General features: G+C 44.8%; 1 protein-coding gene across 1 annotated transcript in view; it reads right to left on the reverse strand.

Moving 5' to 3' along the window:
* Positions 1–4612: 4612 nt before the first annotated feature.
* LOC134457820 (ephrin type-A receptor 5) overlaps positions 4613–16400 on the reverse strand; it is a 172103-nt gene continuing 160315 nt past the window's right edge. Inside the window, exons 15-17 of the mRNA XM_063209791.1 lie at positions 13745–13938; positions 7818–7973; positions 4613–7124 (exon numbers count right to left, since the gene is read on the reverse strand). Of these exons, the coding sequence (XP_063065861.1) occupies positions 7019–7124; positions 7818–7973; positions 13745–13938 (456 nt within the window). The 3' untranslated portion in view covers positions 4613–7018. The remainder of the gene's footprint in view (positions 7125–7817; positions 7974–13744; positions 13939–16400) is intronic.

Below are 16400 nucleotides of genomic sequence, written 5' to 3' on the forward strand. Positions count from 1 at the left end.
AACAGAGATTGTGACAAGAACACTTGAATGCTTCAGCCCGGGATTTTTTTTATCTCTATTTGTAGCCAGTTTTACAGGTCACAGAAGAGTAGTCCAAGTGCCAACCCGGTATTTCCACCAGGGTTAAAAAAGGCCATCCGACTTAGGCTAGATTCAGATGGTGTGAAGTGGAAACACAAAAGTGTCTTTCAACATTGTCTTTCTTCAAATGGGTCATCATGGTTATTCCACAAAAAAGTGCTATTTTATGTTCATCACAATGCAACTGTTTTATGATGCAGCTACTGTAATTTGAAATTAAATTTTCATATCATGACATACAACTACATTATGTATTGCTTCCAACCAATAGCTGGCCAAACACCCATGGGTAGTATTGCTTTAACATGTATGGTTGTTAGCTGACTTTGATGTTTTGGTGGCATCAAGCTAGTGTTATCTCCTTAATTCAGTACATCAACAACTGTCTCTCCACCTCTAGCATTTCCATAAGCATTTTTTTTACTTTCATATCTGCAAACATATCTCTGCACTTCCATGGAACACAGAACAAATAGCTGTACTGTGTTTCACTGTGATATTGCAAACAACCCCATTTTAACATGTCATGATATAGTGACAGGTAGGCCTACTTCAGTCATACGCACAATATCATGCCTGCGATAGTGTGCACAGGAAAATTCTTGTTAGGCTACAAAATAGAGATGTCCGCGATATTGGCTTTTTTGCCGATATCCAATATGCCGATATTGTCCAACTGTCAATTCTCGATTCCGATATCGGCCGATACCGATGCCGATATATGTGGGTTATTTTTCCTCATAACAAATTTTAGGTAACATTACAAATCTGCTGTTGTGGAACAAAATATGCTTCATTTTATTGTAATCCCCCACTAGATGCATTCTCGAATGCAACAAAGCTTTCCAAATATTAACATCATCTGTGCAAAATAGAAAAATAATTAAGGAGAAAAGTGTACAGTAATTCAGATAATCCGATAAAAAATCCCAAAAATCCGATACCAATATTACATTTTATTTTATTATCGGGCCGATAATATCTGTGGGCTGATATCGATCGGACATCTCTACTACAAAAGCAAATGTTTTCCCCACTCATACCCTCACAAACTGCTAATTTAACATTAATTAGTCTTCAGACTAACTGCTAAGTCCTACCTCTATTCAAAACATGACAATGTTAACCATTTAACTCTCAAATTGCTTGATGCTAGCATAATGCAGGACTTCTCTTTCCAGACATCCCCAAAGTCTCCCCGAAGTTCAAGGTGGATAAGCATCTCCCTGAAATGAGTTTTTGCAACTTAGGATGTCTGCCTTTCCCTTTGCTTGACTGACTTTCTGGGCCAGAATAGTCCCAATGCAAACACACTTATACCATTAATTTGATTAACCACTTTGGTTGCTAAAAAAAATCCTGAGAATGTACTGTAGTGGTAACCTGGTTCACACCAGACGGTGTGTGTGTAGCTTTGGCGCCCCCTGGCGGAGCAGAGCTACACACGCTACCGTCTGGTACACAGCCATAGAGCACGCTCCGTCTCCAACCAGAAAATAGGCTGAGAATTTATTGCTTCTGCACGGCCTCCTCACCAACAAATTCCTTCAAAAACCTTCCTGTTAATCTTTAAAGAGTCAATATAGTCTCTAATCTGTCTTGTGACTCCTCAATGTGAGTTACCGTTTATATTTAAGAAATAAATGCTCCGTCTATTTTCTGGTTGGAGACGGAGCGTGCTCTATGGCTGTGTACCAGACAGTAGTGTGTGTAGCTCTGCTCCGCCAGGGGGCGCCAAAGCTACACACACACCGTCTGGTGTGAACCAGGCTACTGTAGTGATGCAGGCAGAGGCGATTCTAGGGTCAGATGAGGCCCCAAGCGAAAATGCAAAATAATGAACATTTGAACCAGAATCGCCACTACTGTGGTAAAGAGTGGGCTGTTATCCACTATCTAGGGGCTTGGGGGCCCCAAACGGCTGCCTGCCTTGCCTGGTGGCAAGATGCGCCTCTGGGTGCAGGGCAATGCAGTAGTCACTGGAGGCATGGTTAGCATAGCCTCCCCACAGCTTCCCAACATGCAGTGAAGAAGTGGAGTGAGTCTACTACTAGAACTACCCCCACTGTGCACACACATGCAGTGTCCCGCTGTACTCTAGCCTCAAGACTGGAGCCCATCAAAACCCCCCCCCCCCCCCCCCCCAATTCTCCAACATGCGCTGACATATGTGTCGCCCCAAGAGAGCCCTCTTCCACCCCCCCACCGAGTGCCCTTCATGGGGACGTGGCTCTGAGTCGACACACCAGCTCACTCATAGAGAGAGACCCTGCTGTTTGCTCGGGTTGTCTATCTGTGCCAGCTCTAACAACGCCGCGCGGGCCTCTTCTTGTTTGCACCGCACAAGCACAAACAAACATTAGTCATAATTAATCAGAGCAAATGTGTGGTGTTGATGATGTGGAATTTGATGGAGTCCCTGGATTACATTTATTTGTGATGGCTCTCCAAAATAACTCTCATATCTTGCGTGGCCAGTGCATGGTGAGTGACCGGGGTGTTTAATGGTAGGCTATTTAATGTAACATAGCAGTGCAGTTTGAATTGTTCGTTTTGTTTTCAACATTTATTAAAAATATATAAAATTTCATATATTACACTACAAAAAAACATATACACAAACAAAACACATACTGCATCAGGGAAAAGACAATTACTATCAACATCTATTTTCTTTACTGTGCTTAGTTACTTGGGAAAACGTCATGGAAGAAGTTATGAGACGGTGGAGGGGAGAAGCTGTGATGCTCCTGGGAACCCCAGTGGATGAGAGGACCGAAACGTGATAGAATACGCGCACCTCAGTAGAACAGGTGCTGGACCAAACAAAAGATTACTGAAAGGAAAATATAGGTCCGCAACACCGTTCGATGCTCCCAGACATGCTATTAAGCTTTGTTTGGGAGCATCGGACAGTTTTACCGACCTATATTTTCTTGTCGGTGATTGGTTAGGGTCATTGGGCATGATACTCTTGTTTTTTCTTTGACCTCCATCTTGTAGGGAAATATATGAAGAGCTCTTTTCCAAAACGCTATATACACCATTTTCGACATTTTGTATTTTAATATTGGAATTGACGGTTAAGAAGTCCTATCATCTATGTGTGAATTCTTGCCATTCAAATGTTTTTGAGAACATACTTTTTAAACCACTATAAAATGCATTTTGCAATGCAATTCAATGGAATGCCCAATACAAAAATGTCAATTTCCCAACATTCTATAAAATGGATATATCTCATTTTGGAAAAGAGCTCTTCATATATCTTTTCACCTGCTCTGAAACAATAAGGAAACATTTCAGAATAATACAACAGCCATAGTGGGCCGGTCCACAACCAATGACAATGACCACTGCTTAATCTCTGTGAGGAGGTTACTAGATTATTATTCAAATGGAAACTGTTTCTCAATACAGCAAGGAAGTGTTTCAGTAAACTCTGAGACTATTGTATTTTACAACCATCCTGCACTCCTCTTAGTTTTCTTGTATACTCTCTGTGGGTCAAACTGAAGTTTTATATACGGTACGTATGTCTGCAAAGGCTAATGTGGATGGTAGCCTACCCCAACAAAAGAGAAAGATCAGAGACAGTGGTACTGCATACCAACGTGCTTCAGACATGCAGCTTACTGTGTTAAGATGAAGAAGTGGAGAGCAGAGGGAGGGTCCGAGGCACTCTCAAGTGAATTTAAAAGTCCTTCATTTTTCTGAGCGGGACATCAAGTCGATGCGTTTCCGTCGCGTGCGACCTTCAGAGTGCCTCTAACCCTCTCTCTTCCCTCTACATGTATTCCTCTCTCTGCCCTCTACATGTATCCCTCTCTCTGCCCTCTACATGTATCCCTCTCTCTGCCCTCTACATGTATCCCTCTCTCTGCCCTCTACATGTATCCCTCTCTCTGCCCTCTACATGTATCCCTCTCTCTGCCCTCTACATGTATTCCTCTGGACACCGATGAGCCCCTGAAGTTACTTGCCAACCCACAGGTGCAACTCTACCTCTCTCTCCCACTTCATACATCAGTATCATACTTGGATTACCTGGATGAGAACACTGTCATAGTTACAAGTATTGCTTTAAGTAAAGCTGATATTTTTTGTTTACAAGTTTGTTGTATAGGCTACTATGTATGTTCCCATAGAGCAAGCAACGATGCAAGAAACACTGGTGAATGAAAAATGATATTGGAAGTCTGATTTACACATTGTTAGAAATCATATGGTAAACAATGTGTTGCAACTCTGCGGTTTCACTTGTATTTACAGATTTACTGCAGATTAGAACATGTTCAAGACAGGAGTATTGCCATTTGAATTTTTGTTGTTTGCTTTGAAAACAACACCTGTCTTTTTACAAGGCAGAATGTCCTGTGTGAGAATGTGAGAACCTGTGGGGGATATACACAGAAGCAGGTCCATACCCCACATGACATCCTGTGGTACATTGAGAGGTGACTTTGAAACATGTCAAATGCTTTGTTAGGATCTAAGGTAAAAGAGGTCACACGACTCACGCCTACATTAATAGAAACATTTGATCAGAAGAAAAAAAATGTGTTTATTATTTCAATTTAAACAAACAAAAATAAAATAAAAACAAACAAACAAAAAAAACGGGCAAAAGTTTATAAAGTGCTAACAAAATCGGATTCATATAATGCCAGTCAACACATTCCAGTACTAGTCATTTTAGCATTTAAGAAGGGACCCTGTATGATGACACATTTGCTGTGTAAGTTCGGTTAAATGCACATTTATTCCCCCGTTATGGTATATTGTATTGCTGTTTGGTCTTCCAGGCATCTTCAACATGTCATGTGATCTACACACTGCCAGTTGTCATTTGATCTCACACTCCTCAGAGATAAAGGGAAATTTAAGTTTCTTATGTGTCAATTTCTGAGGAAAAAAAAGCAGAGAAAGGAGGCACTTAACGGACCAATTGTACTCTAGTTGTTCCGTTTGCTTTGCTGGGAGTATTTTGCCTTTGAGGTATATGGTGCAGTGACTTAGCCTAGCCTAGCCGATGCCAACAACACAGCCAGTCCCCCCCCTCAACTAAACAATGACATTCAACATTCAGAAATACTTTTAAGTATACGGTTCAGGGCAGGCCAATTTCCACATAGCTACACACTCTCACTTGGTACATTTTTTTTAAACAGGGTGGGTTAACAATGACCAACAGATCCAGGACTCGATCAAATGGCTTCTTCGGAGTGCTATGCGGTGCTATCGGCTATTGCCGTTAAGGGCGCACACATTTGTGTTGTGGCGTGAACCTCACAATGCCATGTAACTCATGTGCACATCTGACAAATACTGAGCAAAATCTTGACTCATAACTTAAAAAAGACAAATAAAAAATATAACAACAAGCAAACAAAAGTTTTTTCCATGTCAAAAAAAAATCACAGTCAGCACAGAACTCATAAGAGTTATAATAATAATTATAACAATAATAATAATTAACAACAGATTCATCGTCAACATATCAGAAGCAGAATAGCCAGAACTGTCACATGAAGTGCACACATGTCGAATGATCAACTCTAGACTGAGAAGCGACGGAAGCTTTCACTAACTAGGCTGTACATAAGTATGTTAAAGCAGTATATCTGACCCACACTGGCTAACGACTGCTCTCCGATTCAGAGGACGAGAGACTGAACGTTACGGTAGCTCCCGATGCACTTTGGCTCCACTTGTGTCCTTGTCGTCTACCCTGTACACTATTTACACCCCAAAGCCAACCAGGGAGCTATATATAAAACCGTCGCTTCTCTCGCTCTCTCTTTTTCTCCCTCTTCTCCCTATGTCCTCCACGTTAAGACATTTCTGTGCAAAAAAAGGGAGAATTATTATTGTGTCCATTGCTTGCTCTTAAATAAAAAAAGAAACATATAGAAAGTCTACTGATACATCTAATATTGCTCTTCAATACATCTTCTCTTCCACGACAAAATAAACTGATATGGGTTTTATTTTTAGGTTTTTTTTTACGGGTACTGCATGAGTTCTTCCTCTTACGTACAGTACGGTATGTGGTACATGTATCTTCTTCAGGTGGAAAATAAATGATCCCCAAAAGGATTCGGGTGACGGTGGTTTCCTGTTTGGTTCTTGAGGTGGTGTTCTTGAAGGAGGAGGAGTAGGAGGAGGAGGAGGTAATTAGGTCCATTTTTGAAAATGAGGTCTGAAAAACAGTGCTATACATTCAGCCCAGGGTCAGGACGCGCGGCGCGCACGCCTTGGCAGCCCGCTATGAGTGACCCGCCCAGGCTCGCCAAGCAGTGTTGCCAGATTGGGCTGTTTCCTGCCCAATTGGGCTGCTTAGGATGGCCGCGTGTGCGGCTAAAAATGGCATTTAGCAGAAAAACCCGCCCAATTTTTGCCATAGAAATCAATAGAATTGGGCGGGATTTTGTGCTTCTAGGCGGGTTTTTTGAGCATTTTTTGGGCTGGAAATCATCAGCCTCATCTGGCAACCCTGCCGCCAAGCCTCGCATCCACTGGGAATGTGCCACACTTTTCAGCACGTCTCACCATCCACACATCCATTTAGCCAGCCTATCTATCCATCGCTTTTTACTCTTTTACCGAGAACAAAAAAAATAAAATAAAAGAGAAAGTAGTAGGAGAGGACACAGAATGAAACAGTTCTGTAAACCAGCAGCCAAGAACCAGCTGCTGGTCCATCTGTTTTGTCCAGTGCCATTTTTGTTCCTCTTATTCACCGCATTACGAGTCACTGCCCTCGTTCATTTTTCGTTTCATTTTTTTCTTTCTTCTTCTTCTGCTTCTTTCTTTTCTTTCAAGGCTCCCTGTTCATAAATATGTGTTCGTAGTTCGTTGTAACAAGTGCTAAGCTACTGCCGCAGTCCTGGGTGATCAGATCTTTTTTTTTTTTTGACTTGACGTTTGAGGAACATCAGATTGGCACGGCCACGTTGATCATCTGTACCCTCATCTCCTGGATGCTGTTCAGGATCTTCTTCTGGTGCCCGGCGAGATTCACACCCACGCGTCTCAAGTCACTGTGGAAAGTAAACCAAGGAAGACAAGATGGCACACAAATGGTTAAAAAGACTCTTCTTCACAAACTTCCTCATCCAAACTTGCAACAACTTCTTTGGCTAAGCCCACACGTGGCAATTGTGAATTTGGACTGCACTGATTTGCTCCAGTATCACTGACTAAAACATGAAAGTAATAAATAACATGACATGTTTACACGTTGGTCTTCATTTGCATTTCCATTTCATGACTTTTACTTGTTTTTTTTACTATATCAAGTCCACAGCAGCCAGTGCCAGTCTCCAAGAACTGCAAACGGTTCACGTGTTAATGTGTATGAGATTTGAATTAAGCTTAGCCATTAGCATTCATACAGGGTAGCGTTGGCATTGGCATGGGCCTTGGGTGGTTGTACTGTAAGCATAAGTATTAGGTTATGCGTTTATGCTTACAGCAAGGAAAGTTTGCAATATAAACTTTCCTCATAAGAAAGGCATGGCAAAACATTGTAGTTCATCCTCACACACAAACACACATGCACACACACACACGCACGCACGTACACACACACACACACACACACACAAAGTAACACCAACACCAAGAACTGAGACTAAAAGAATATTTACACACACACGCACGCACGCACGCACACACACACACACACACAAAGTAACACCAACACCAAGAAATGAGACAAAAAGAATACTTACTCCAAGGTCATCTGAGCAACCACTTCCATCGAAGTGTATCCACTCTCCATGAAGAGCTGTGAGTATCGACCCATCTTGATGGCCTCCAGCCACTCTCCTACAGATCGGTAGGCTGCGCACTCCACACTCTCCTGCTCCACTAATAAATTGGACACCCTGTGGGAAAGACAAATAGACAAGCCCACGTAAATGGATGATGCAGAAATCTTTTTTTTTGTTTTGTTTTTTTTTGTGGCGCAGCGCACTGAGCCCCCCCCCCACATTTGGGCTTACGTACATGCCCACCCATGCACGGGGGACCCCGGTTCGAGTCCGGCTGGGGTGATTTCCCGATCCTCCCCTGTCTCTCTGTCCCATTCGCTTCCTGTCACCATCTTCGACTGTCTTGTCAGATAAAGGCATAAAAGCCCCTAAAAATATATATTAAAAACAAAGCCCACCAGCCGAGCGTTTTACCACCTCACAAAAAATGAGGCGGTAACTTGACAACTTCATTTTTAGTGTCAAGTGTAATAATTGAGCAAGACACACCAATAAGCTGATGTTTTTCTTTCTTTTTTTTCCTTGCCCTAAACAGAGAAGAGAGAAGAAGAAGACGCCCGAGTGTAAATGACACGGATGTCATTAAAGGGAACTACTCTTGTGTAAAATTATTTATCTGATGACTACGGCTACGAGACTCCCCAGCTGCGCGCCGGGACCAAATCACCATGGCGATGGTGTGTGTGCCTGCCGACCAAAAAAAAACCAACTACTTTCTCGATGAGAAACAACACACCTCCAGGCTTTAATGGTCTATATTGGGAGGATTTTTTTGTGATGGAAAAATAAAAATTCAATAGTCTAATCGATATTTCAATTAATGTTCAGAGGGAGTCTGGAGATTTCTCAAATTACCACACAAAGAAAAACAACACTACAGTCATAACAACAACACAGGCTGTTGGCGCTCATTATAAGTCAGAACAGGTTCTCACATTCCAAATCGCAAAGTTATTAAACAACACCACATATAATTGCATTTAAAATGACAATTAGACTGTGGATAAATGATTTCTGCCTGTGTGCAAAAAAAATAGCGAAAAGGAAAAAAAAAAACCACACACATCTCAATCCACAGAACTGAAAAAAAAGAAATGCGTGCAATGCCCCTCGACTCCTGGTAATTGGAAGTCATTTGTGCGTTGTCACTTCTGATCACTCGGAAGCCCCATCAGTGGGAGATTGTCGAGGCTGTTATTTGTTAAAAAAAGTGTCATTAAATCATGATGATTTCTCGTGACAGCCGTGCACGGAACTGTTACAAACTGGCTTATCCGAAACGTGCATAAATTACACAGTCTCCATGCCTTGCCATCTGTGCCAATGGAGCCCACCATGTTGTTACCCGGAGCCCACTGTCATCTTCAGCCATGGCCCAGGACAAAGTTGTCTAAAAAGGGACCCCTCCCACCCAATACATAGGCTACAATGTAATGAGTAACCAATTCTGTGGGGCCCCCTCTCTCCCTGGGCCCTGGACAACTGACCCATTTGTCCTGCCCTGCTGCTGCCATCTTCCCTGCCTGTTGCTCTCCACTCTCCACTCCTCCAGCCCGGCCCTGCCCTGCCCAGCCCTGCCTAGCCCTGCTGTCGAGGTCTGGACTGGCCAGACTGCCACGCGGCTAGACTGCTGACTCACAGACCGACCACTGACTGCGCCGTCTGAAGCGTGGCAGACACTTATGCATGCTTTAGACTAGAGTGCATGATTGCCTTCTATAGCCGGTTCAGTAGCGCTAATGAGGGGCTGGCCCCATGCATAGTGGTGGAATGTAATGTAAGCCGTAGCAGTATGGTTTTACATGGTCTACAGGGCGGCTGAACGTATGGCAGCATATACGGTAAATGTGCAGCAGCCTGCCTTATAAGTGCATAGTCCCATGTGGTGGTTGGTTGTTTTGAAGAAGGCCATGGGGTCGCTGATGCCATAACATCTACACACTGTGGAATCATATGCCTGTAATATAACTTAAAAAAAAAAAAATCTCTTGTTCCTTTTATCATTTCCAACAACAACTTAGCCGCGTGGAAGTCTGGCCCGGACCTCGACTAGACCTTACCGAAACGTCGTTATTAAAGAAAGAACAGCGAAATGGTCAGTGTGCGGGAGTTTCTTTAAGTTGTTGATGAGTGACCCATGGGCCATCTCCGACGCACCTGCCAGCTGAGGTGTGCGAAAAAAGTCGAAGTTTATCATTTCCAACAACTCCACAAAAAATATGTCCAGCTTTTTAGCCTATCCTTCTGACAGAGAGACAAGCCAACGCGACCGAAAACATAACCTAATGGGCAGAGGTAATAAGTTATGAGTGCGTTATTCCATTCGGTGTTTTGATCAAACTGAAAGTAGTCTGAACCTATGGATTCATTTAAAAGCTCATTTCAGGGCTTGCATATCAGGGCCTGCAAGTTTCTGCAAGTACATTAATGGTGCATTGATTAGTTGTGAACGCTTGTTTACTACAAGTATTTCATCTGAAACTTTTTCACATTGTGCATACGGCCTTGCTTCACAGCACAGAACTCTCTGCACACCTGTTTTCCCTGCAGGAGGAGTATGTTGTCCTTCCCACTCAAGAAGTTGATACAAAGACACAATGACACAAGTGTGCACCCTCAAGTGTGTTCGCGTGTGTGTGTGTGCGTGTGTGTGTGTGCGCATGCATTTCAATGATTCTGAGTGTGTTTCTCCATTTGTGTGTGTGTGTGTGTGTGTGTGTGTGTGTGTGTGTGTGTGTGTGTGTGTGTGTGTGTGTGTGTGTGTGTGTGTGTGTGTGTGTGTGTCTGTGTGTGTGTGTGCGTGTTTGTGTGTGTGTGTGTGCGTGTGTGTGTGTGTGTGTGTGTGGACATAGACAGTGATGTGCTGATGTGTCTCACTTTTGTCTCAAAGAACTACTTTCCCCTTTGTGTTGCACATAACCGTGGTGTGCCATTAACATGAGGTAAACACAAAGGCCCTGTCAGAGGCATGATGTAGGAGGACAATGGCAATAAGCTGTTTTACTGAACGCGAGATGAGCCAAGCCACACTGCAAATGGGAACAACTCTGTGTGTGTGTGTGTGTGTGTGTGTGCATGTGTATGTGTGTGTACGGCACCAATCTACCTTAGTGAGGCTGCTGCTATTGTAACACACCAACAAGTTTGATGCCGGTTTCATTCCCAGCCAGTGGCATCGAGAATCAAACCGACAACTCTCAGGCTACAAAGCCAACTGCTTACCCACTAACCAAGGACTTCCCATATATGTGTTGCCAGATTTTCTATGACAAATAAGCGACTGACGTCCTAAAAACAAGCCCAAAAGAAGCGACTGACGGGCGTCGTGAAAACAAGCCCAAAAGAAGCGACCGAAGGGGTGGGTCGTCAGTCGCGTGCCTAGTCAGGGAAGACCTTGCTCTTTGCGGGGGTCTGCGTGGCAGCTAAAATCCCCACAAGTGACCACAGAAAGTGAGAGTTAACAATGCTGTAGTAGGGTCACTTGTAAGGATGAGTGAGAAAAAAAACGAGTTGCCAATGAGAAACGCATCCAAACACATTCAAATCACAGACAGAGCATGAGAAAAAAGCAGGCCCATCCCTGAAAAGAACAAGAACGCAACCCGCGACTTTACAAAATTAAAAGCGACTGCTCAAAAAAAAGAAGCCCAAGTTCGCTTATAATAAGCGGACTTGGCAACACTGCTTCCCATATGTGAGAGACCATATGGTCCCCATTTACCTGTTGGAATAGGTAGCAGGGCTTGACATTAACTTTCTCGCTTGCCGGCCACTGTGGCTAGTGGTTTTCCTGAGTCACTAGCCATCCAGCTATTCTACTAGCCAAAAATTCTATTTTTTTATCATCGTGCTGTATCTAACCTCAGAAGATGAGGTGCTTAAAGCAAGAAGATGAGTGCATGGGTTTCTACATTGAAATAAGGCAAACACATAGAAACTGAGTTACTGATCTTTTTCTTGAACTTAAATACTAACAATTGATACAGAGGGGGCAACGTGCAGTATACACTAATTTCTGATATGTCATACCATAGAATAACCTACCTGTCAAATTGGCTTGTGACGCTGAAATTGTTACCAGCCACAGCCAAGTTTTACCAGCATTTGGCCGGTTGGAAGGTGCCAGTGTCAAGCCCTGATAGGTAGTGAGAGTTCGGAAGCTGCTGGGGTTGCAGACGCGCATGCCCCTGGAATCGAATCAGCAACCCATGGGGCTACGAGCCCAACTCCTTACCTGCTAATGGATACCCACCCATAGGTGAGAGACCAATCAGTGCTAATGGATACCCACCCATAGGTGAGAGACCAATCAGTGCTAACGGATACCCACCCATAGGTGAGAGACCAATCAGTGCTAATGGATACCCACCCATAGGTGAGAGACCAATCAGCCCATACAGTACGATTCCCCATACCAGTTATTGTACCGGTTGGAGCAGTTGGCAAGCGTCCTGAGGACGCTGGGGTTGCAGTTGAGTGGGGATCGAACCAAAAACCCTTAGAGCTACAAGCCCACCACCTCCCCATATGTGAGAGCCCAATCACCCCATCCAATCCAATCCCCGGTTCTATTGCACGCAGGGCCGCTGACAGCTTTGGCCAGGCCGGGGACAAAGTCATCTGAAGGGCCCCCTAATCCAACACATCCGATGTGTTGAGGACCCAAATATGGGCCCCCCATTTCCCTGGGCCCGGGACAACTGACCCCTTTGTCCCCCAGCTTTGACCAGGCCTCTCATCAGGCCTTTGATGAGCCCCCTAATTTAATACATCCGATGTATTGAGGACCCAAATATGCCGCCCCCCCACCCCCTCTTTTCCCTGGGCGCGGGACAACTGACCCGTTTGTCTCCCCCCTTGTCGGCTTCCCAGTTATTGTACCTGTTGGAGCAGTTGGCGAGCGTCTTGAGGCTGCCGGAGTTGCAGACGAGCTTTGCCCAGGAATTGAACCAGCAACCCTTGGAGCTACAAGACCACCTTCTTATCCCACTAACAATATGTGAAAGGCCCAATCAGCCCATACAATCCCTAATTCAGATATTGTACCTTTCATTTAGAGCGTGTTGGCACTAGGGCCAACTTCAGGCAATTCGGCCTGTGGAGTTGCCTGAAGTCAGCCCTCGTGCCAACACGCTCTAAATGAAAGGACTTTAGCCTTCTTACTTCAAGAGCATCCACAGTTTGGAGTTTACTAAGTTGGAGAACAAGAGCGCTCAGTCAACCTTTTCTGTTCAGATAGCGTACCTGTTGGAGCAGTTGGCGAGCGTCTTGAGGCTGCTGGAGTTGCAGACGAGCTTGTCCAGGAATTGAACCAGCAACCCTTGGAGCTACAAGACCACCTCCTTACCCCACTAACAATACGTAAGGAGGGGACCCCCTTGAACCCCCTTGACCCCCGAGATATCCTATCTCAAGGGGCTATCCCCCTAAACAAATAAATTGAAATTGAAATTGAAAGCCTAATCAGCCCATATAAAATCCCAAATTCAGATATTGTACCCTACCTGTTGGAGCAGTTAGCGAGCTGCTTGAGGCTGCTGGGGTTGCGGATGAGCTTGTCCAGGAATTGAACCAGCGAACCTGGGAGCTACAAGACCACCTCCACTAACAACATTCCATTACATTTCATTGCACTTAGCTGACGCTTTCATTTATTTAAAGCGACTTACAGTTATTATTTTTCAGGGTATTGGTTACAGTCCCTGGAGCAATGTGGGGTTAGGTGCCTCACTCAAGGGCACTTCAGCCATGGATGGAGATGTAGGGAGAGATCAGGGGGGATTTGAACCGGCAACCCCTAGATTGAAAGACCAACTCTCTAACCACTAGGCCACGGCACATGTCCCCATGTCCATTCAATCCCCAATTCAGATACTGTAGCCTACCTGTTTGAGCAGTTAGCGAGCTGCTTGAGGCTGCTGGGGTTGCGGATGAGCTTGTCCAGGAGCCCCACGATCTCCTCGAACTTGGGCCGGCTGTTGCGGTCCTTCTGCCAGCAGTCCATCATGAGGTGGTACAGGGCCACGGGGCAGTCCATGGGGGCCGGCAGCCGGTAGTTCTCCTCCACCGCCTTGATCACCTATAGGGATACATGCAGGGTTTCAGAGGGCATTTATTAGTCAGTATTAGCACAGCAATGGCTTGTGTGGCAGTCCTCGCACAAATCGCCCTCGCACACACACCCACACATGTACACGTACACACACAAACACACACCACAGACAGACACACGCACACGCACACAGACACAGACACAGACACACACACACACACACACACACACACACACACACACACACACACACACACACACACACACACACACACACACACACACACACACACACACACACACACACACAGGCAGGTACTGCAGGCAGGCATATTAACATGCTGTTCCACTCTGCATGCAGGGTTGTCTGCTTGGGGTTGTTTCCACCTGAGCTTTACTTTACATGCCTCACCATCCCCGCAGCTTTCAAGCCTTTAACTCGCAAGCCCAGGGCCCTTTCAAACATACACCTCCCTTTCTCTCACTTTCTTTCCTTCACACACACACACACACACACACACACACACACACACACACACACACACACCACACCACACACACACACACACACACACACACACACACACACACACACACACACACACACACACACACACACACACTATCAGCAGGTAAGGTAAAGGGTGTCTGCCGGCGTGATGTTTTTATTCGGTCTGAATCCCTTGAGCCTGTAAGTACAACCCCAACACTTTCCACAAAAACAGCAGTCTGCCCAGCAGTTCCAAAGGCCTATTACCCTAAGCACAAGTGTTGAAACACATCCATCTCTCTCTTTCTCTCTCTCTCAACATACACAGTCCAACAGACTTAAGGCCTTTTCTCTCTCTCTCTCTCTCTCTCTCTCTCTCTCTCTCTCTCTCTCTCTCTCTCTCTCTCTCTCTGTCTCTCTACCACTGAGAGCATGCCTATAGAACTCACTGAAGGCATAGGTACCGCGCTCAAATCCAGCATATGCTTTATGATGATACATATTTACGTGTATACATCTTCCATAATTATGTTTTGACGATTTAAATTAACCACTCATTGGCTCTACCTAGAGCGGTGAACTGGGCGGAGAAGAAGACTCCTGACGAATCCTTCAGTCATGCATGTGTAAATAACAGGTCTGCCAGTATTTGCTTTGATTATTTGTGTGTGCGTGTCTGTGTGCGTATGCCAGTGCCCTGGGAAATCATGCACTCTCTAACTCAACCAACTCATAATCTGTATACATCTCTCTCTCGCTCTCTCTGTCTTTGTCTCTGTCTCTCTTTCTGTCTGTCTGTCTGTCTGTCTCTCTCTCTCTCTCTCTCTCTCTCTCTCTCTCTCTCTCTCTCTCTCTCTCTCTCTCTCTCTCTCTCTCTCTCTCTCTCTCTCTCTCCCTTTCTCTCTCTCTCTCTCTGTATCATTGGTACATGACAACAGCTACATATGCTAACACTTCATAGTGACATTGTTTCATACACTTTTTTCACAAACTTTTTTTTTTTTACACAAAACTCTCTTTCGACTAATCCAGCTCTCTGTTTCGCACATGCTCGATATTTCTTTCCATCACATCCCTGCTTTATCTCACTTTCACAAGCACACTCACTCAGTCATTCACACAGTACAGTCACACTGCATTTGAAATGCTCCCTGACTTTTCTTTTTTCCGCGAACTGCATTCTCTTCATGCGCTCAACCTCTCAATGACCCCGTCATGTTCGCACTCATCTCTCTCTCTCTCTCTCTTTCTCTCTCTCTCTCTCTCTCTCTCTCTCTCTCTCTCTCTCTCTCTCTCTCTCTCTCTCTCTCTCTCTCTCTCTCTCCCTCTCTCTCTCTCTCTCTCTCTCTCTAGTCCCTTCACACATTTTCAATCCTTTTCCTCACACTTCTTCCCCTGGCATGCTCTCACATTCTAACACACACACAGGGAAACTCCAATCAAAATCCAATTCCATGCACACAGTCATAATATTCGACTACACACTCTTCTTTCTCTTCCTCTCATATCTCCCTTACACACTCTCTCCCTTACAGACCAAAACACACACACACACACACACACACACACACACACACACACACACACACACACACACACACACACACACACACACACACACACACACACACACACATACACACGCACATTCGCGTGGGCACAGACACGCGGGCACACACAGGCACACACACAAACACACACACACACAAACACATACACACACACACAAACACATACACACACACACACACACATACACACACAGACACACGCACACACACCCTTCTGGATCTCTTTCCTCCTCTCCCTTAGTCTCTTTAACACCCTCTATGTCAATATACGTAGCTTTTCAAATGTCTCTCTCTCACACATACACACAGCCTGTCTGTTTCTCCTTTCATCTCTGTCTCCCTTTTCAATCAAACTCTCTCTCTCTTTTTTTATCTCTCGCTCTCCCTCTCTCTCTCTCTCCTTTTAATCGACTTTCTCTCTTCTCCAA

The sequence above is a fragment of the Engraulis encrasicolus genome, chromosome 11 (assembly GCF_034702125.1).
Source record: "Engraulis encrasicolus isolate BLACKSEA-1 chromosome 11, IST_EnEncr_1.0, whole genome shotgun sequence".
Lineage (NCBI taxonomy): Eukaryota > Metazoa > Chordata > Actinopteri > Clupeiformes > Engraulidae > Engraulis > Engraulis encrasicolus.